General features: G+C 42.9%; 1 protein-coding gene across 16 annotated transcripts in view; it reads left to right on the top strand.

Annotated features, from left to right (window-relative positions):
* Positions 1 to 21,825, top strand: part of DTNA (dystrobrevin alpha) — a 214,773-nt gene that overhangs the window by 112,465 nt on the left and 80,483 nt on the right. For all 16 annotated transcript variants that reach the window (XM_072949026.1, XM_072949031.1, XM_072949022.1 and 13 more), the window contains one exon: positions 16,117 to 16,330. In XM_072949026.1, coding sequence (XP_072805127.1) covers positions 16,117 to 16,330 — 214 coding nt within the window. The remainder of the gene's footprint in view (positions 1 to 16,116; positions 16,331 to 21,825) is intronic.

Genomic DNA, 21,825 nt, shown 5'->3' with positions numbered 1-21,825 from the left:
AATGACAGAAGTAAGGGAAGTGGGGGGTGGTGGTGGCCAGGAGGGCAGTGCCTTGACCTGGGTATGGGGGCTGCTATCAGGAGCTTCCTGGAGAGGGAGATATCTGGGCTGAATCTTAAAGAATGAGTAGACATTACACAGAGAAGTGTTGTTTACTATACAATGTACGTTATAAACATCATACATTTTAGAAAAAGGTATCACATTCGTTACAAACTAGACAAAACTAGGGCTCGAGGCAGGAAAAAGAGGCGTATTTTGAAAGCTCTGCTAAAATTAAGTTTCATTTTAGGGGAGGGAAATAGCTCAGTGGTAGAGCTCATGCTTAGCATGCATAAGGTCCTGGGTTCAATCCTCAGTACCGCCGTTAAAAAAAAAAAAAAGTTTCATTTTAAAATTGTATCTACTTTGATCAGAAGCCTTCAATGCAAGTAACTCTATGTAATTTGGTGAGTTTTCCTTACTGACAAAAAAATAATGTGACAGTTGTGATGTTGAGATACTTGCAAAATGTTCCCACAATTGACCCTGGTTCATCTTAATCAAAGTTGAAGTCTTCCTTTTAGGAAGATAACCAGAAGCACTGGTGTTTGTGACATAACATTAATCAGTATTGAGTATGCACCCCTGTATTAGAGGGGGCAATTTTTGTCTGCAATAAAACCTAACCCACAATAAGTTATGATAGTGGAGTTTTACTCCACAATCAAAGAAATAAGAAAAAACCCAGGTGGTGTTTGTGAGTGCGCTGCTTTTTTGGAAACTCCTGTTACGTACTATTTACTTCATGGAAATCAGCGGACCTTAACTGAGAACAGGTTGTTCATTTTTAGGTTCAGACCTTATTTACAGGTAAAATTTATTTTTTATATTAACAAAAGCTTAAAAACCACATAATGGAAGAAAAAACATAAAAGCTGGTACTTGTAAACTTATCACCTAGGAAAAAATAAATGTTGGCTGGATATATAGCATGGAGTGTGTAGATTTTCAGGAGATTTCTTTTTTTGTCTAAATTCAAGGACCAATAGTGTTAGTTAATATTTCCTGTATTTCCTTCCCCACCCGCCTTGCCTTCCTCGGTTTCTAGACCATTGATTCCTACCACTGACAATTCATATTCATTCCTTGCAAGGCAGCTCCTAATGGATGCTGAGAATAACTCTTTCCCAGTGCTCTAAAAGCTCTTAAGAAGAAGCCAGAAAACTGTGGCCTGTTAACTGAATGTAGCCCAGAATCTATCTTGAATAGACTGTGAACTAAGAGTAGTTTCCACAGATGAGCACTTGTGTCCTTTTTGATAATGGGGAACAGTAACTTGTAACCCCACTTAAGCAAAACATTATCTCTCCCTAAATAATTCCTTTCTTCTCGTTGGTCGATGTGCTTCAAAAAAAAAAAAAGGATGCAATTATTATATGTTTAACTTCGTAAGTAAAAATGTTGTGGAAAGTTGTTTCCTCTACCTAATATCTATATAATATTACTATATAACATGGTGATGCCTGTAGGTATATGAAAAACATTTCCCAGCCTCTGCTAGAAGAGTTGAAGAAGTCTATCTCTTTTTTTTTTTTCTTTTTTTAGGCAAGAAATTCTTCCTTCAACTTTTCTCCATAGGATCTTTTTCCAAATCAGCTTCTTCCCCTTACACCCATCTTTGTACCCGCCGACACCCTCCCTCCCCATGCCACGACTAGCACATTCTCTACTAGAATAAAGGAACGAATGTCTCTAAAAATTAGGGCACGACACGTTGGCTAGTTTATTTTCTAGGAGGAATGGGACAGACCGGAGAGTATGAATAATATTTCCAATACCCCTTCTTAATCATCAGCCTTCCCGTTAGCTTCCAGGAGCCCTGGTAACTTTGCACAAAATAAGTACCCTATAAACCGTTCATAAGCATGTGTGGAAATGGCAACATCTCAGCCTTTATTTTGAACAAATAGCCGTTTCCTATTAGAACATTATTTCCTCGGTCAGCATTGACATGGTTAATGACCCAGATACCCCGTTATGTCAGCAGATCCTTTTTTCAGAAATCACTTTGGAGTCAGTGAAACGCAACCTTAAGTTCATCAACAACAAAAGGCGACAAGAAATAAATCAGAAACCTCGAATCCCTGCTGTTTAATGTGGGAACAAAAAAATAAGGAGCCAAGGCGATCCTCTCCCCCACACCCACCGCTGGCATTACACCATCTTTAGATCTTCTGGTTACAGTCTGAATTTTCTTTCTATCACTCATATTGATTAAAATTGCATTTAAAAGAAAAAGAGGACAAAAGGTCTACGTGTGCATCTGTAGTTTCAGAGTTTTTCCAACTATCTTTCCTCTAGTAAATGAAACATTTTTTTTCAAGTATCCTTCACCCAGGTACAATTTCAAGTTAGACTACACACTTTTGTCTGTAATATCTCTAAACTTTTTTTCAGTTGTCAACATTTATTTAAATGACGGTAACTTGACATTATTTAGGATAAAGTGAATAATTTAAAATCTGCAATTTAAGAGTAATCATTATATGTTACTTTTCTTCCCAGGTGAACATTTTAATACTTATCATTTGATTACCCAGTGTGGTAGAATCTTCTTACAAGATTTCTTGCAAACCAAAAAATAAATAAATAAATACAGTTACCTTTTTCCTTGAATGTTTATCACTATGCAATTAACCCAAGTGAGGGCTATCTGTGCAGTAGGTCCTGAATAAATATTCTTCTCTGAATGACTGACTGTGCCCCCATGAGGTTCATTCTTCCCCAGCCAAGTGACTAGTCTTATGCTGCCGGAGTTGCCTTCAGATATTTTTTAGTAACAAATGCTAATATCCCGTTCATTTTTTTTTCAAGCCAGTGTATCAGCATATTCCTCATCTCTGCCTCACTTTTTAAGCCTGTGGATTTCTGGGTCAGTTTTCTCTCTTTGCAGAGCAAATGACCATACTTTGCAGCTGAGAACAACACGCGTTTATCATCGCACTGTTTCTCTAGGCAAAAATCCAACCAGCATGGCTGGATTCTCAGCTCAGGGTCTCAGGGGCTGACATCTAAGTGCTGGCTGGGTCTGTGGTTCTCATCCAGGGCTCCAGGTCCTCTTCCAAGTGAACTGGCAGTTGGCAGAATTCGTTTCCTTATGGCTGAAGAACTGAGGTCCTCATTTTTTACTGACAGTCAGCTGGGGACACCGCTCAGTTCCTAGAGGTGACTCAAGTTTCTTGCCACGTGGCTCCCCACAAGCTGTTCAGAGCTCAGATGTCTGCTTCTTTCTTGTATTTCTCTGACTCTCTCCTCTGTGAGCAATCAGGAAAAAAAAAAAAACTTATCTGCTTTTAAAAAAAAAATTTATTGACATATAATTGATTTACAATGTTAGTTTTAGGTGTACAACAGTGATTCAGTTACACGTATATATACATATATATACTTTTTCTTTTAAGATTCTCTTCCATTATTTGTTATTACAAGAAATCAAATAGCGTTCCCTGTGCTATACAATAGGTCCTTGTTGTTTGTTTTATATGTAGTAATGTGTGTTTGTAATCCCCAACCCACATGATTAGGTCAGGCCCACCCAGATAATCACCATATGTTAAGGCCAACTGATTGGGAAACTCATTACATCTGCAGAATTCCTCACGGTAGTACCTGGATTAGTGTTTGACTGAATACCTGGGACAAGGTGTGTGCAGTCCATGGGCCAGGAACCTTGGGGTGGGGCGAGGTCGGGCATCCTCAGATTCTGCCTACCCCAGGGCCCAAAGTTTACAGTAAAAACTCAGGCAAGAGAACTAGCTCCCCCTAAAGAGATGTGTTTAAAAGAGAAAGACAGAAGAGCTCTCTCCAGTCAAGGAGTCAGAAGCAAGAGCAGGTGCATTCACATATCTTTGTATTATTCCGAATGTTTATGATACACATTTGCATTCCTGACATTGAATCATTCCAGGCGCCTGTTTAGAATAAAGAAAAGTGAATCGCAGTCAAATACAATGTTCCCAAAAATTCCCTGTGGGGAAGTTGGTGGTGACAGCAGATATATAAACAGACCCATTAAAGATGCAGGTGCACCAGGGCGATGGGAACAGTGCTCCCTGCCGGGCAGGCTGGACCGGCGGCAAAAATGTCTCCCCTTCATCGGGGCAAAGTTCTGGTAGAGAAGAGCTGTGATTTTCTCCAAAGTCCTGATCTTGTGATGTGGGTTTCATTGAAGCTGCTGCTTCCCTTTAATTGCCTTTACAAGATCTTAAAGATCCAGGGTTTTGTTTTCTTGTTAGGATTTTTATTTTGGGAGGATGCTGGAAGCTTTGTCTGCTCAAGCTGCTGCCACTGCATGCACAAGCTGTGAATTAAGCCAACACCTATATAGTCTAGTTTCCAGGCATCTGGATGTTAATATCCATTCGTTTCCTTCCCTCTGTCCTGCTCCTGCCTTATGCCAGGAAACTGTGCCAACTAAGCACTTTTACTCCCACAATTTAGGAAAGAGCATCATGTTTAAATGCCCCAGTCAGTTGGGAAAGAGTGGTACATACAGAGGAGTGCCTTTCACGCTCCCCCAGCCTGTCTGCTGGGGGCCAAAGCAAGATGCAGTGACCGTGCTTCAGTGGGTCTGCCTAACTATGTTCCTGAGAGCCTCCCGGATCAGTCCAGAGCCAGTCAGTGATGAGGGGATACCCAGGGGGTGCTCTCCCAGGATCCCGGGGCTCTGGCGAACACGGAGAGAAAACAAAAGACAGTCTGGAGGACAGGAATGCAAGAGTGGCCCCTCCCACATAACCACACCTGTGATCCTGCAAGAAAGTCATTCCTGATCCACCTTGATTCACTCCCCAAGGAAGCTTTGTTGGCGTTTTGCTGTTGTTATTAGCAATCACACATTTATTCATTCATTCAACAAAGATGGACTGAGATTTACTCAGTTCCAGGCATTATGCTAGACCACGGAGGGGAGAAAAAGTGTCATAAGATTCCCTAATGTCCAAAGTTAGCATTAGTATTCTCAAGTTTAGAATTGAAGGATGTGCCCTATTTATTCAAAGCTTCTCAATTTGTGAATATCAAATAGATACACCCTACAACTTCACTAGACTAAACTTGTATCTAGCCTGTCAGTGCCCTGAGCGAATTGTCCTTTTCTGAAGAAAACAAAAATTACTTGCATGTTTGGCGGTTCAGAGAAATCAAGTAAGCCTGTGTCTACTGAAACAGGCGGCGTGTGTCGCTGTTTTTAATCCTTCGCGCAGTTGGACTTGGTCTTCTGCTTTATTTACCTCCTTTTCCATCAGGAATTGGGAAGCTCTGTTTGTTCTAGGTGAGGAGAGCACCACACAAGACATGCTGAGCGGCTTCCCTTGGAAGCCTTGATAAACACCAGATAAAGTCATGTAACTGAGAACTCAACTTCTGATGTCCGAGTATTAGCCGGGAGTAGACAGAGTCGCTGTTCTATGATGTCTGTCAAGACTTGCCATCAAGAGGCAGGCCTGGGGACCACGAGGCTTGCTGCAAAGCCAGGCATAACGGCACCAGCCCTGACTTAGCTTGGCTTCTCAGAGAAATAATGAACTTCAGTGGAAACTCAAATACGATTCATTTTAACTTTCCAGATCAACACGGCTGAATAAGACAGCGATGTTGTATTGTGGAGAAGGTCAAGTTGAGGAAGATCTGTCTGACCAAACAGAATCAGAATCTACTTTGAACGTGGTCGTAATCATTTCCTGCTCATGCGTTATTCCGGGAGGGGTCGGGCAGGGATGAGTGGGGGCTTGTTGAGAATTAGTGCTTTAGCCTGTGTTTCCCCAGAAAGCAGGCTCCAGGACAAGCCTTGTGTGGAAGCAGCTCGTTTGGATGGTGAACCCAGAGCAGAACAAGAAAGGAAAGCCCACAGACAATGCGGAACTCCTAAGGCCCCCTGTGAAGGGCGCTCCAGAACGGTCCACCCAGGGGTGAAAAGGAGGAGGCAATGATCCAGCTGCTCTGTCCTGCACTGGTCAAGGGGGACCTACAGGACTTGACACCCCGAGCTGCCGGCTGGTAGCTGTGGGCGTGTTCGGCTGAGGCATCAGAGGTCCATAGACAGAGCCTGAGGCCAAGTGCTGTCTGGTGGCAGCTGCCCTGAGCCAAAGTCTGTGTCACAGTGGTCACTCCTGCAGGGGCTGGAGAAAGAGATGGAGCCAAAGGCGCAGAAGAGACGTCTGAAACATCACTCCTGTGCACCTTGACCTTCTGGATTACAAGTTCCTCATCAGCCCTTTCTACTGACTTTTACAGACCTTGACCTCACTCAGGATGTCTGTAAATAATCTGTCCTGCCAAAGAGCCGCCTAGAGATCTCTTCACCCCAAATGCTAGCCCATCTCCCAAATAATTCACCATGCGCCAGGAAGCTGCGCCCTAGCTCTTCTCTGAATGGGTGAATGAGATGCGTTTCCCATTTTCCATCCCATTGTCCAAAGACAATGAATTCGATATTTAAACAGTACAGAGTGAGTGCAGAAAAAAGCAGCACGTCCCAGCCAGTTTCTGCGAACCCAGCTTCTCAGCGACGCCGCGTGCTTGGTCGGCTAGCCTTCATCTTGGCCAGATAAGCACACAAGGCAACAGCAATGAAGAAGAAGTAGAAGACAGTGCCTCATGGTTGCCCGGCCTATGGATGCCCTTTTTTCTGGAAATATGGCCTTTGACACCTAGGATTCTGGCCACCTGCTCAAGTCCTAGTAGGTAAGGGATGATAAAGGTGCTGCGGGAAGCCATGTGCAGTAGGTCTCAGTGAGCTTTCTTAGAACATTGCAGTAAAGGAGACACTTTTAGGGGTTACATGCAGCGTCCGGCAAACAGTAGGCTCTTTACCCTGTTCCATTCACCCAGCATCACCGAGCACCCAGTGTGAATAAGCTCTTATGCAAGGAGCTCTGAGGAATGCAAAGATGAACAAGAAACAGTCCCTGTCTTCACGCTGCTTATAGTTTAGCGCTGTGGCTCTTCGACTTCCTCCTGTATGTCTTTGGGAGACTGATGAAAGCCACGGACCCTTTCCCCCAAAGCACGCAGGACCCTAACTATAAAATTTACTTCATCATTTCTGAGACCCTCCTCTCCCCTGACAGCCAGTCAAGGGCTTGTCTAAGAAGTGGCAGGAACAACTTGTACGTGAATGACTCTGCGAAATGCCGAATGTCGTAAATGTAGTGCGTGAGGATGTCTGGGAGCAAAAAGGAACAGAATAATTCCACCTGAAGTTATCAGACGGGCTTCCTCGGGGCACATGTGTGCATACTGCCTTGAAAGACAGGGGATGGAGAGTGTGTCCCCTGGAGGGAGCGGGCTGAGGAATCGCTCAGACAAGAAAGCCAAGGGCATGATCTGGAATTGTGAGGCGTCCCATGTGGCTGGAGCACAGGACTCTTGGGAGAAGCTGGAGAGTCGTGGGAGCTGGGGATAAGGCTTACAAGACTCAAGTCCAAACTATGCTGAAAATACTTTGAAGTCTGGGTTTACCCCATGGGCGACAGAGGACGGCATGACCAGAACTGAGCCTTATAACATTTCTTAGGACAGATGGAAAAGGGCAGGAACTGGAGACAAGGGAGGAGGCTTGCTGTAAAAATCTAAACGGAAGGTGACAAAAGCCCCCAATAGGGCACTAGAATGTAGGGTACAGTTAGGGCACGTTCGGGAAACCTATGCAGAGTTATCCAGTGAAGTCTAAAATGACTGCCCAGAGGGGAGGTAAGATGCTAGATTCTCTTCCTCGAAGCAAGGTTGCTAAATACATTCTGAACAAAGTGAAATACTGGCAGTGAGAAATTAGTTATTGTTCAGATCTTTCTCCTCATCTACCTTCTCTTATTATTTTTACTATCCTTGGTACAATACTTTGAAAAATAATGGGCCTAATAAATGCTTGTTCAATTGAATTTACTTAAATTTAATTTACAGTATGACAGCTATTGAGCCAACAATTATGATCCCTCATTTTAAATAATGATGCAAGTCTACCAACACAATTTAAGGAAAACTGAATACTTTTTCCTAACAGGCAGTGGATGTACCGCCATAGCCTTTGAGGACTGGCACGATATTCAGGGTGATTTTACACCAAAAATACATTGTAGAGTTTTTCCTGAAGCCCTTGTCTCATCATCCACCTTAACCAGGAAATTAAAGTGAAACTGAAACATTATGTTTGTAAGAGATGATGCTTCTCTCCAAGGATCCTCACCAAAGAGAACCATCTTGGTGATAAAGGCGTACGTTGAGTTCAGGAGCATAAAGTAATTTGGTGAGCGCCTGAGATGTTGTTTACATTCGTATTTTTGAAAGGAATATCACTCATGGCTCACTAATAGAGATCAAGTCTGAAATTTGTCTTTTACTAACATTTTCTTTCTGAGCTCAGTGTTTGGTTAATGTGAGTGATGGCTGATATTTTCAACACAGTCACATCCGGCCAGAGGACCCTGGCCAAGCATAACCACTCAACTGAGTTCTTCCTCCCTAACAGCTTTTTAAACACAGTTTTGTCATGCTCACAGACCTGAAGGAGGGCATCAGAATAAATTATTCATTTGGAAAATCTTAACTGGCTAATTTGCACATGTCTTTCTTGACCACACTCTTCCTGGGACTCTCATGATACCTTTTAAATAAATTCCTCTGACTCCAGTGAGCATCAGTTTCCTCTTCCTCCGGTCTCTTGGGAACCTGATCCTTTATCACACTCCCTAGCGGTGGTTCTCAGACTTCCTTGTCTTTCAAAATCCCTAAGGAGCCGCTTAGACCTAGCGATGCCCTGGCCACACTCTTTACCTGCGGAATCAGTGGCCATGATTTGAGACCCACTCACTGCTCTCAAGACTACCTGTAGTGACTGCTGGACCGGTTGGCTGTAGTGAAGAATATGAATTAGCTGGCATGGTAGTTTGAAAATGAAACTAAGATTAAACTTTGCAGGATGCAGGGTCTCAATCTATTTAATTACTGAAAAATTAGAGAAGTCTTATGTAACGGGCAAGAGAAAAGGTTACGAAGTGTTCAAGCCTGCTTTCCAGTAAACCCCAACACGAGCTCCGCTGGAGCAGTCAGGTCAATACAAGATCCGGCTCCATCACGGTCACTCACTGCTCTCTGCCGTTGGTCCCTCGATCCTCCTTCTCCTGGGGTACCTACCCCTCCTCATCTCTATGTATTCCCATCCTCCTGTGATTCAGGAACCATCCTCCTCTAAATCTTTCCCAAGTCTCCAGCCCATAATACATCTCTATACGTTGAGATCCAGTAGTTTTTTTTTTTTAATCTGCTCTACAATGTGGGATTTTAATAGCATAGGGTCTCATCCGGGGCTTTGGTTAGGCCATCTGAATGGGTCTCTGCCATGGGAATTACAAGCTCTTTTACGGCCAGGCTCTCATATTGTGTTAAATCACCTGTAACATCAAGCACAAGGTAGTGTAGAATCTTTAAAATTACCAGTTAGATTTAATTTCTTTTGAAAATATTACGGAATCTCATTTCTTACCTCTCTTCCCAACTCTGCAGGCATAGCATACAGCAATCTTTCTCCATACGTTAATGCCTGTACATGCTATTGCACGTACCTGGTAAATACTTACACGTTGAAATGTTTTCTCATGAACTGCTGCCTTCTGAATTTCCAGATAAGTATATAATCTGAAGGTGAACTAAAATAGTCATCGCTCTGATACAATCTGATGGATTTTTATAACATCACATCAGTTAAGAGAAAAACAAACCTGAAATTATAGGAAAAAGCTTGTGTTCCCAGCTTCTTGAAACACACCTCACAACCTGTTAGAACATAGGAGGCTGTCTTGATGCCGGAGGACTGAGAACTGCTGACTTCGAGCAGTTTCTCTTGTTTTAATGTGAATACAGGCCGCCTGGGGAGGTTGTTACAATGCAGATTCTGATTCTCTGGGTCTGGGGTGGGGACCTGAGAGTCTGCATGTCTAACAAGCCTAGTGTCTTGTGGCTCCAAGTACGGTCCTGGACCAGCAGCGACATCACCGGGGACCTATTTTTACAGCCTTGCAGGGAGTCCAGTGTGCAGCCACAACTGAGAACCACCACTCCGAGGTGACTAAGGTGAAGTCCCGTCTTCTACCCTATTTCTGCGATTCTCCCACTTCTCATCAGTTTTATGACATCAGTCATTCCTATCTAGGCACCAGTGAGCTTGGCATTTTGCACCTCTCTCAGGGATACTTGGATTTAAATCATCTCTAACTATGAACTAAGAGTCTCCTCCTATTAATAGGATGTAAGACATCAGTGAACAGATAAGAAACATCGCTTGAGATCTGCAAAGTCGTCTCTACCCATACACAAGCACTCCCTCCCACCCCCGATCCTGCCCCGACCTAGCTCTTGTCTTCGTGATTTCGCCTGGATTGAAGGCAAGCTGTTGAAGCTGTGTCTATTTCCACTTATTTATAAAGACAACACATGAGGTATTAATAATAAGTGTCTGAAATTAACACATATTCTTTTGAAGATTCTATAAAGTACTAAAATACTATTTTTACGAATACATTTTGTTTGTTCTTGATATGATTGGTGTCAGCCGAATACTTTCATTTTTCAAATAGATGCCTTATCTAGTAGATTAGTGTAGCCTGTGCAGTTACACAGATGAGGAAAGCCCGCTTCTCACCTCCTGTGCCTGGTAGCAGGTGCTCTGGGATGGGCAGTTCGCTTGATGGATATTTAGTAAAGTGTGCACAGTGCCATCTAGTGTTGCACAGTCATCACTGCATGGCCTAACTGGAGTCCTCATTTTCTAAAACAATTTGATAGCTCAGCAGTAAGTTAACATATTTATACAACTGTCAGACTTTTAAAACAGACCTCTTAATAACTTCCTGATGACTCTCAACTTAGCACGTTTCTTAATGTTGCTATTTAATTAAGCAAAAGGCTTGTGATATTTTCTGTCTCGATAATAATGAACAGACACTGAATGCTCATAGTGCTTTACGTGAATTACCTCGGGTGGCCCCCACAGTAAGTAACCCTACATTGGAAGAACTGTCATTGTCCACACTTTACAGATGAGGAAGTCAAACTGAATGACCTTAAGGGACTCGCTCAAGGTCATATAGAAAGCCAGTAGGGGAGCCCAGTGGGAACCCAGTCAGCTGTCCAGGAATTTACACTATTCTGCACGATGACCTGCACCTCTCAACGTAGTTACCAATGAGATAAAGTTTCCAAAAAATCTTCATGAAAGGAGGTCTTCCTTAACATGTCTCTAATTGTCAAAGACAGTGAAATCCATTCAGACTCCACTAACCTAACTCAGAATGTATGACAACGGAACTAAATAAATACCTGTTTTTGCGGCTGGGTTGTGGTTTAGCCTTCTTTTCTATCACCTCCACAATATGTGCTCAGCATTATATGTTAATTCACTTATTGAATTTAAGGACTGGGTGAAAACTTGGGTTTGGACTCATAATAAATCTTATCACTTAATAATAGCATAGCGTGGCTGTAGGTCAGAGGGTGTTTCATTATTTTAACACTAATAACTCATTTGTCAGACTTCTATTATGTGCCAAGCCCTGTGGTCAACACAGGTATATACCTTTTTTCCTCACTGCAGCTCCCTCTGGGTGATACTGGTTTCCTCATCTCTAAAAAGGGAGTAGTAAAATGTAGGGAGGTGAAATAACTTGCCCACAGTTTTAGAGTCATTGGCAGAGCCAGGAATGAAACCTCAATCTTTGTGATTGCAAAATCTGCATCCTTTCTGCTCTGCCACTCCTAGAAAATAAGTATGTACAATGTGCGTGGTTACAGTTTCTCTGTGTACTTCCATCCCCTATGCAAAAATACCGCCTTCTCTTACGTGCGCTCCTGCAGTTCCAGCTGCTTCCCCGTGTGTGCCTGTCCATCTCTGCTCCTTTCTTCCCTCACGGTCAGAAGTGATATTTTTAAGCTGCATTCCTGATCATGTCACTCTCCCGTTTAAAACCCATTTGAGGGTCTTCATACCTTTTAGCATAAAGACCAAAATCCTTATCATGGCTACAGTGCTCCTCCGCCTTATCTCGTTCTTCTGGTCCCTTCAAAACCATGTAATCCTGTTCCATACCTGGCGCTTTATCTGTCCAGTAAGTCATGATTGCCGCTTATCTGTTTATGCGATGGTGAGTCACATCTCTCCCCCACCAGGCTGTTAGCTCCTGAGACAGGAACCACATGTGGATGTTCTGTCATTGAGTCCCCAGGACCTACCACAGTGCCTGGTGCAGAATTATGAAAACTAGCTTCTTTAAGTCATTTGTAACGATCTATCCTCACGGCCAAAATCAGTATTTTATTTTTCCTTATAGTGAGACCTTAAATGTGTAAAGACACAAATATGGAACATATTTATTTTTAATAACTTTCATATGACTTCCAGACTCTTGTCTATAATAAGCCATTATTATTTCCTGTGGTACATGCATGCCTTATTACAAGCGTTTTACAAGCATCATACTATTTGACCATACCGTAGTAGTCATCAGGGGGTAGGCTCTGTTATCAGCCCCTTTTTTCTAAGATCCAGAGAAGTCAAGTCGTTTGACTGATGATAAACCTAAGATTCAAACCAGGGCTGTGTGATTCTTCATGACTACGCCTTAGTGCCTCTTTAGCTATCAAATGCATCCTTAGAAGGCCCTGTCTCACTGTTGTCACTTCCTTGTCATGCACTCACGTAGCCAACAGATAGATATTCATGAAGCTCCTGTGATGTGTGAGGCCCTGTGACAGGGCCAGGAGTATGAACAGGTGTCAGGACAGGCAGTCTGTCCTGTCCCCGTGGCGTGTACGGTGCAGAGCGGGGAACAGATGATCAGCTGGTCTGTACAGAGAGCCCCCTAAATGCTGGGATGGGAAAGAAGAGAGTTCTAAGGTGGCACGTGAGAGGGGTACAAAACTAGAGGCAGGGGATCCAGAGAGACATCCTTGAAGAGGTCGTGGTGACACTAAGTTATATGATGGATGAGACGTAGATGAGAAATCAATGAGGCCAGATCAAAAAGAACTTGGCAGGACATGCTGAAGAGTTTGGATTTGAAATTAATGGGGAGTTATTAGAGGACTTGAGACAGCATGCAAGTGCTGTGTCAGATTCGCAGTTCAGAATGAGCACTCTGGCTTCTGCGTATGGAAAGGATTGGAGTGGAGAAAGAAGAAAGACTAAAGAACTGACTCAGTCAACCAGTGAAAGATAATGGTGACAGCAGCTGATGATGGAGTTGGGGGATGCAAACAAAGGTCCATGGAAATGGAGGCGTTAAAGTGATACGTAGGAGACGGATCCACAGGACTTGGTCCCTGATAGCGTGTGAGATGTGAGGACCCAGGGATGAAATCTAGATTCTGGCTGGAGCAGGAGGAGGGATGGGAAGGTGGTGATACTCACTGGGGAAGGGAACCCCAGAGAAAGTGGGCTTGGAATAGAAGCAATGAGGTTAGGCTGGACAAGCAGAGGCTAACTTGCCTTACGGACTTCCCTGTGGGTACGCTGGCCACGCCCGTGGACTTTTATTATTCCACTTCTGGGAATCCTGAGAGCCTCCCTTTGCCCTACAAAGCCTCACCAAGAGAGACCCAGCCAGATTATCTCCCTCCACCAGCAACCATTTCTTTCTTGGCTGGGAGCCATCTCGCTCCTGTGGCCAAGTTCACAGTCCGTGTTCCTCTTCTCCAATGCCTGTTTCAAATGAGCCATAGCTAGGATCCTGGTCAGAATAGCTGAGTAGCCTACTCCCTGTGGGTCCCTGGGCCAGATCCCAACATCACTGCTCTCGTAGTGTCCTGTACCCAGACATCCCCAAGGACTGGATCCAGAGGATTTGTAGAGCGAATATATAGTGGGTAACCCTAGGAATCCCAGCTATTTCCCTCAAGAAATATAATTAATAAATAAATTTAACTTATAATGCCATCTCCTGGGAGTGCCTTGTCTGCTCAGCTGAAAAACTTGGATAAATAACAGTAAGAAATATAAATAATGTCCTTGTGTGATACACAGAGAAGGTTGCAAATTTGGAATCACATAAAACTGAGTGTGTCCAATCTAATAAATATTTAAGTAATTCGGTTGGAAAGTGATTTGTATTCCTCTGCCTCAAATTGGAGATATGCTCAAAAGTTTTTCTTTTGACATGACTCACATTATTCATTTGTTCGTGTATAATTTATTGTCTCTATGTACCAGGCACTAGCACTTTTGATCTCATGCATTTTTCCATTCAATGAACACCAGCCCCACTTTATAGATAAGGAGAGTGAGGTTTAAGTCAAAATTAAAAAGATATGCACTTAAAAAAAAAGATATGCACTTATAGTAGAAGAGCCAGATTTGGACCCAGGTCTTTGGACTCCAAGTCCAGGATCTCAACAGATGTTAGTTTTGCTTTTCAAATACAGTATCAGAAGTGAGCAAAGATATAGGAGGCTAAGACTTGAAAGTTGTTGGTGGTAAAGCGTGGGTGGAGTGTACAGTTGTCGTATATATTTCATTAAGACAACATATGTATTTTCAGATACCAAAGTGTAATTAAACTTGGCGAGGATGTGGAGAATCTGGGGCTTTTCCCCTCCTAATGGGAATGTAAAACAGTACAACTACTTGGAAAAACCCTTTGGAAATTTTGTAATTAACCATACACCCACCATACAACCTAGCCACTTTGTTTCCAAGTATTTATCAGGAGAAATGGAAGCGTCTATCCAAAGATGTGTCCGTGATTGTTCAGTGCAGCTTTTGTCATAATAACCAATCACTGGAACAACCCAAATGTCTATCACTAGGGCAGTGGATAACCAAACTGTGCTATATCCATGTAATAGAATACCATTCAGCAATTTTTAATAAAGGGCAAACTGTTCTACATGCAACAAAGTAGATGATGCTCCAAATAGTTACACTAAGTAAAAGAATACAGAACAACAACAACAAAAAGAATACATGTTGTGCAATTTCAGCTACATAGAATTCTAGAAAGTTGTGATGGGAAGCTGCGGTTGCCTGGAATGGGGAGCAGGAGGGATCAAAAGGTGCCTGAGAAGAACTTTGGGGGTGATGCACATGTTCATTGTCTTGATGTGGTGATGGTATCCGGGATGTCATAACAAGGATTCAGGTGAACAAGGAAGAAATAGAAATGGATTTCTCGACTATCCTAGTGAACGCAACCAAGACTTAAGTTAAATGAGCTTGCTAACAGTGTAACCAAGAAACTCTTTGTTCTTGACTGGTTAGTTAAGCAATCTGTGCCTTGGTTCTGCTGCTGTATTGTAGAGATAACGCTCCCTTCTTCCTGCCTGCCGTCACTTTACCTTTTTTTCTAATTTCAAACCTTATACTACAAAAAAAAATGTGTAAATAAATGAAAATATTTTAAATACTCAAAGGCAGTTTTGATATCCTTTCAAACACTAGACTTAAAGTGTTGATTTTCTCTTTTCTTTGTAAGGGGTCAGTGTGTGCAGTGGGAAAATGCTTTAAAGTCAGAGAGACTTGTTAAATTTAATCACAAGTCCTACGCACTTCAAAGCTGCTGAGAAACTAGATCTTAAAAAGTTCTCACCACAGGAAAAAAAAAATGATGACTACGGGACATGATGTGTTAGCTAACGTTACGTTGGTAGTCATATTGCAATACAGAAATGTATCAAATAAATATGAAAATGTATCAAAGCAACCTGTTGTACACCTGAAACTTACACAATGTTACAGATCAATTATATCTCAATATTTTTTTTTAAAAAGCCAGGTAGGCTTGGATGCGAATATCAGTTGGACCTTTGCATTTGTCAGTTAACATCCTTGATCCTCAAATTCCTCACATGTATTTCAAGGGTCATTATGAAGAAGAGAAATAACTCTCTAGTGTGACGTTCAGAAAATCATTTGCTTGCTGTTATACACTGTCTTTGAGATCCTGTACTATGTACCTTTACTAATATCAATACTAACGCCTGTGAGGCAGGCACCTTGACAAAACAGGACAGATGGTCCATGTGGAATAATGAACTTTCCTTTCCATGCCCTCTGGGCTGATGTGTTCGCTCTGCTTTCGTTGTATGCAGTGCACCTGGTGGACATCTGGAACGTCATAGAAGCATTGCGGGAAAACGCCCTGAACAACCTGGACCCGAACATGGAACTCAGTGTGGCCCGCCTGGAGGCCGTGCTGTCCACCATTTTTTACCAGCTTAACAAAAGGATGCCGACCACTCACCAAATCCAGGTGGAGCAGTCCATCAGCCTCCTGCTTAACTTCCTGCTGGCAGCCTTTGATCCGTAAGCTCCCTCTGAATGTCTGTTACCCTCTCTGTGTCCAGTCTTCCCTTCCTCTTGTCCCTCTTGGTCTTCATTCCAAAGGATTTTCTAGGGTAACCAACTGCCTTTTTTTCCTCTTGACCAGATACCTGTCTCAAGAAAGTCTGTGTGGTTAATATAAATTTCAAATGCTTTGGAAAAGACTCGGAGAGTCAATTAGCACCATAGGAGATGGAGGACAATTGTATTTTACAGGCTGACCTTTATTAACTCATCCTACGCTTTCCAGAAGCTATGGACACTTGAAAGCGTTGGGTGATGGCAGGCCTGTGGAGCGATTTAATGAAGCATGACGTGGGAGGATGTGTTGGCTCTCTCCTTTGCAAACTGTCCGAGACAGTGTTTCTGAGGCGTTGCTGTTATACAAGACCCCAGAGCAAGCAGGGAGAAGCTGAAAAGGGTTCCTTGACCAGCCGAGTGAAAGTGGCCATGACCTGCGTTAGGTGGACTGGTCAGTAAAGTACCACGCACTTAAGACAATGATGCCGTCCACACAGCATGACTGAAACTCCGCCTCATTATCTTCTCACTTCCCCTCACAGACTCAGAGAATTTCAGAGCAGTCTGAGATCTTAAAGGCTGTGCTTTCCAAACCTCTCATTTTACAGATGAAGGATCCAAAACTCAGAGAGATTGCCCCTTGTCCAGTGACAGCATGATAGTGGCAGAGCGGGAACTTACATACTCAGCTCAGATTTCTTTTCTGAGGCATATGTGGCGGCCCTGAGAAATGTGAAATGGCCCCTGCATCACGTCGCCAGCCGATCATCTCAAAAGGGCTTCTGCTGATAGCGCCTAGTCTGGATGTGATATCAGCACCTCCGGTTTCACCGCTGGTTTGCAATATGAAGAAGGGAAATTGCTGGCTGGGCCTTCCAGCAGCCACATTTTAAGACTCTCAGAAGAGTCTGTGTAGTCTCAGTGTCCGGCCAGTGCTTGGGAGTCTTTGAGCCCAGCCCTGGAGATGTTCCAGCCACACTAATGTCATTATGCCCGCACTTACGAGAGTCACCAGCTGTCACTTTCTCAACCTAGCGTGGTGACAGAATTGCCTGTGCTCAGTTTGACCAGTGCACATTATTGTCTCCGTGATACTTACGTTTTGAGAAATTCCCCAGTTGAAATAAACCATTCTAAAACAAGCAGTCCAGCGTGAGAGATCCTGCGCTTAGTCTGTGCAGACGTCAGCACTGATGTGCTGCGTTGGGCCAGTCACTATGGTAGCCAAGCAGTGGGCCAGGGGGAGGAGGCTGTGGCTGCACGTGACAGGTGGCAGCGTGGAACCAAGCCCTGGAATTTCTGCAGCAGCATTTCCGTCCGTCCCCTTAGCAAGAGCATGGCAGCTTTCGGACCTGCCATAAAGTCTTTGGGAGACTTATTTTACTGTTAGAAGTGCAACAGTAGAAAATGTAAATGGAGAGACGTAATTTCCTGCTAAATCTTGGGGTATTGCTAGAGGTTTCATAAGGAATCAAAGCTAAAAAAAATAATTTGGATTGACTCTTTAAATACAGAAATGGAGCCACATTCACACCAAGGAGGGGTAGTTTGTAAAGTAGATAGAGCTTAAACTAATAGAGTCAGATTTTTCACTCTCGTTTGGAAATTGGGAAGGGCATTTCGCGCAGCAGAGCTGCAAGTGTTCTCTAAGTGGCTATGATGATGTAGCTGAATCATTTCGAGACTGATGGATGCTAAGCTTAAGGACTACGCCGAGGTAAAGAGCAGCTCATGTAAGTGTTTGGAAGAAATACTTGGTTCCTATTGCTCCGGCAGATAGGAAGGCGTCTGTGTCTACACTGCAGTTATTTGGTACACAGTGAGTAGTCTCATTGTAATGCAGGTTTACAAACACGTCCACACAGAGCGATCTCCTCGGAGAGACCCCCAGACGCAGCCACACAGAGCCCCCGGGCTGCAGAGCAGACGGGCACAGGCAGCCCTACTGCAAGCAGACTTTCTGTCTGACGGATTCTGAAATTTTAGACAATGTGAGAGGTAAGCCAGCACGTCCCGCTACCTGGAAATCTAACTCAGACGAAAATATGAGAATAGAAACAAGAATAAAATGAATGTCCAGTTCCATCTCTTATAATAAACTTCTAATTATCCAAACAAGGGCCAGTGTGGAAACCTGATGTCCCTTCCTACCACCTGGCTGGTGATAGAACCCGGAGACGTTGTCCAGCTCATTAGAAATCAGTGAATGAGCAAATTAATGACTGAAGGTCAAGGGTTGACTTTTCTTAGCTCTTCTCACAGTAATTTCTTTTCAGTCTTCTTCTGAGAGTAAGTCCTCCTTAATCTCGGACATCTGACTGACGCTAGCAAGTCTAAGTTTGCTCTGAGATCCATTCCTCTGGCTTTACTCATGTCCCGCAGAGAAGACGAGACGTTCATGGTCCCTAACGTGGGCAAACATCGACGAGTCAGTGACTTCATCTCATTTCAATTCAGGAGACTCTTCCTTCTTGGGACAGTCCCTCATAAAGTAGATTTTGTGACAGTGGCCTTGCTTTCAGCAAATATTATTTTCACATAGATTCAAGACTCAAAGTAGGACAATGATATATGTTAAAGGAAAGTCTGATTTTCCTATTTTTGGAGGTCAATTCTTTTTTCTTTTTTTTAACGTTCTTCATTATTTTATTTGAAAAGAATTCTAAAAACAGCCAAGTCATTTTAAAATGTGGTTATAAAATTGATCCATTATGCCATTTTGCTTCATCTTAATTTCAACTTTCTCATCCTGGAGTTTCTTATCACACAGGATGGCACTACTTCTAAAATCCTGAACTGTGATGCAACAGTCTATGGCTACAATCATCCACCCATCCATCTTGATTACTCTATTTCTTCAAACAACTCCTGTTCTTTAAATTGTTCAAATTTCCAAATCTATATTTCCATTCATAGACTTATTACTATTCCAAATCCGTATACAATCCTCTTAGATCTGTTCAGCTGGGTGATTTACAGACATACAAACTCAGCACATCTAAACTAAATTTATCAAAATTTTCAGGGCAATTCTTAATGCCAATTCTTTAATGATAATAAGAATAATAGAATAATTGTAGTAATAACCAAGATACACTCGGCGTTTCCTGTGTGCCGACAGTCCTACCGGTTTGGTGCTATGTGATTCTAATTTTCCAGGTTGAGTAGGTGATGAGGCTGAGACATAAAAAGGTCAAATAATTTGCAGATCATGGAGCTTTCCCTCATAGATGAGGGAAAGTGGGGAAAAATCATTTTGTTTCAGGCATCAGTTTAAACTCTGCTCTATTCATGCTTTCTGTTTCATTTTTTTTTTTAATGAGAATTAATGTGCTTTTTCCCCCAGACCGACCCTGTTTATTACAGGGCATTTTTATTATGCTCACATTCCTAACCTTTCCAGTGTGTGGTATTTAGACGTATTTGACAGAGTGTATGTGAAAGAGGCAGTGGGACTTAACATGTTTTACGTTGTAGATTTAGAGTCAGTTTTACGACAGCCATCCAGAACGCCCAATCCAGCTTATAATAGTCTTTCATAGAGAACACAGAAGCCTGGAATTTTCCTTTCTGTTAGACAGATGGAGCCTGGCTGAGTCATGTGAACATCCGTTCCCAGGGCTGAGCCCCCGATGCGTTGAAAGGTACCACAGCCCTAGTTCCGATGCGTGGATGTCAAGTAATCCTGAAACTCTGCCAAAACCCTTCCGCCTTTTGAGTCTTAAAAATGATTGTGACGTTTAACGCAAGATGCACTAGAGAACCCACAGCTCTTTCTCCGTGCACCCGCAAAACGTGCTGTTCACGTCTGAGGCTCTGTGGATGTGTGAGAACAAAGGAAAAAGGGAAGAATCACACGAAACCAAATGTTCTTCTCTCTGCTTTTTATTTTATCTGTGGCTGAAACTCGTTATTTCAAGTTTACTTGGCTTAGTGGGGTTTTTCTTAGCACATATGAAATTCAAGATGTCCACATTCTCTTGTCACTAAAATTTTGTTCTGGTAGAAAATACTTTGTTCCAAGATTCCTGCATGTCACAAAAGTGGAATCTCCTTCCAAAGAATTTTCACAATTGTAGGTAAACCGAGCATCCTTTAATGTCACTCGTCCTTCTGTCAGACGTATACTTTGGATGAGTGGCAGATGGGATTTCATGGTAGTGAGGGAGACATGGCAAGAGATTCGGCCCCTTCCATCCTGCGTCCTGGACAAACTCCTGGCAAACTCACCTGGCCCAGTGCGATGAGGAATTCTTTTCCCAGATGTCTTGCTAACATTCTGGGGACCCGAAGTGATGCCAGGACCAAATAAGGGATTTCTCTCTGTTCACATGTTAACTTCACTGTCGCCCAAACAAGAGTAATTATGTATGTGTTCCCTTCTCAATCCAACACACCACATGACTGCAGAATCTAATATTAAGGGCCGTAAAGTCAATCTTTCTCATTTTCCTCAAATAATGCACAATAGGAAACTTAAGTGTAAAATCAGAACATTTCACTTGTGCATTTATTCATTTAACTAACGTATCTTGAAAACTTGCTATGTGTTAGGTGAGGAAGGTGGACCCCACCCTTAAAATGTGTTGTATTAAAGTTAGCTGGTTTCAACTCTTTCTCCCCAGTAGATGATGAGCCAATGGAGGGTGGGAGTCATATCTTACTCATCTTGAGATGCCCAAATATGTACTGAGTTAATAAATGCGTGATCCATATGAACAAAGTAAGTCCCAGAGAAAGAAACGTGTTGTCAGAGAGGCACGTTGTAGAAGCCAGGGGAGGAAGCAATTCTCTCAGTTAGTTAAGCCACCAAAGTGTGTGAGAAAGAGAAGAGGAAAAGTGGGAGTGCTTACCAAATCCTTGTGCAAAATACGTTGGTAAGAGGAGAGCTTCTGGGTTTTGTATTCTTAAATAGAGAGGTTGTTCCCTCAGCCTGCTCAGAACGAGTTATTTGGGATCAGCGGCAAATTGCCATTCAAGGGCTGCAACCATGGCGCGTCCCCAAAGGGCAAGGGAAGGAGAACTCTTTTACAGAAAGAGAAGGAAGTTGGGAGGACCACAGTGAACGAAGAGCCCACGGCTCTTCATTGGCTGAGTCCTTTCCAGGAAAAGTCTTCCTTCCTCCTGTTGGGATGTTACCATCACAGGGTGTGAGAGCTCCCCCTGCTGGTCTCCTGACTCTGTTTAATTGAGCCTTTCTGTTTATTAAATTTTTCCAGTTCCAACTTCAGCCTAATACCCCAGACCTGTCAATATCCATTTGCCTTTAGATTTAGTTGTTAGTAGATTTTCCTTCCCTAAAAGTAACAGCTTCTTAGTTAAAAGAAGTCAGTTTGTCTCTGTGTAGTCATGGAAAACTTAGCCCAGTGCAAAGCAGTTAACTCACTTTTTCTTATGATGGGTCAAACTTTGAAGTAATCCATGTTTTTAAGACACTCTACCAACCTCCATATATA

The sequence above is a fragment of the Vicugna pacos genome, chromosome 24, assembly GCF_048564905.1.
Source record: "Vicugna pacos chromosome 24, VicPac4, whole genome shotgun sequence".
NCBI lineage: Eukaryota > Metazoa > Chordata > Mammalia > Artiodactyla > Camelidae > Vicugna > Vicugna pacos.
The sequence above is the reverse complement of the archived record's forward strand: the minus strand, read 5'-3'. Positions and strand labels throughout refer to the sequence as shown.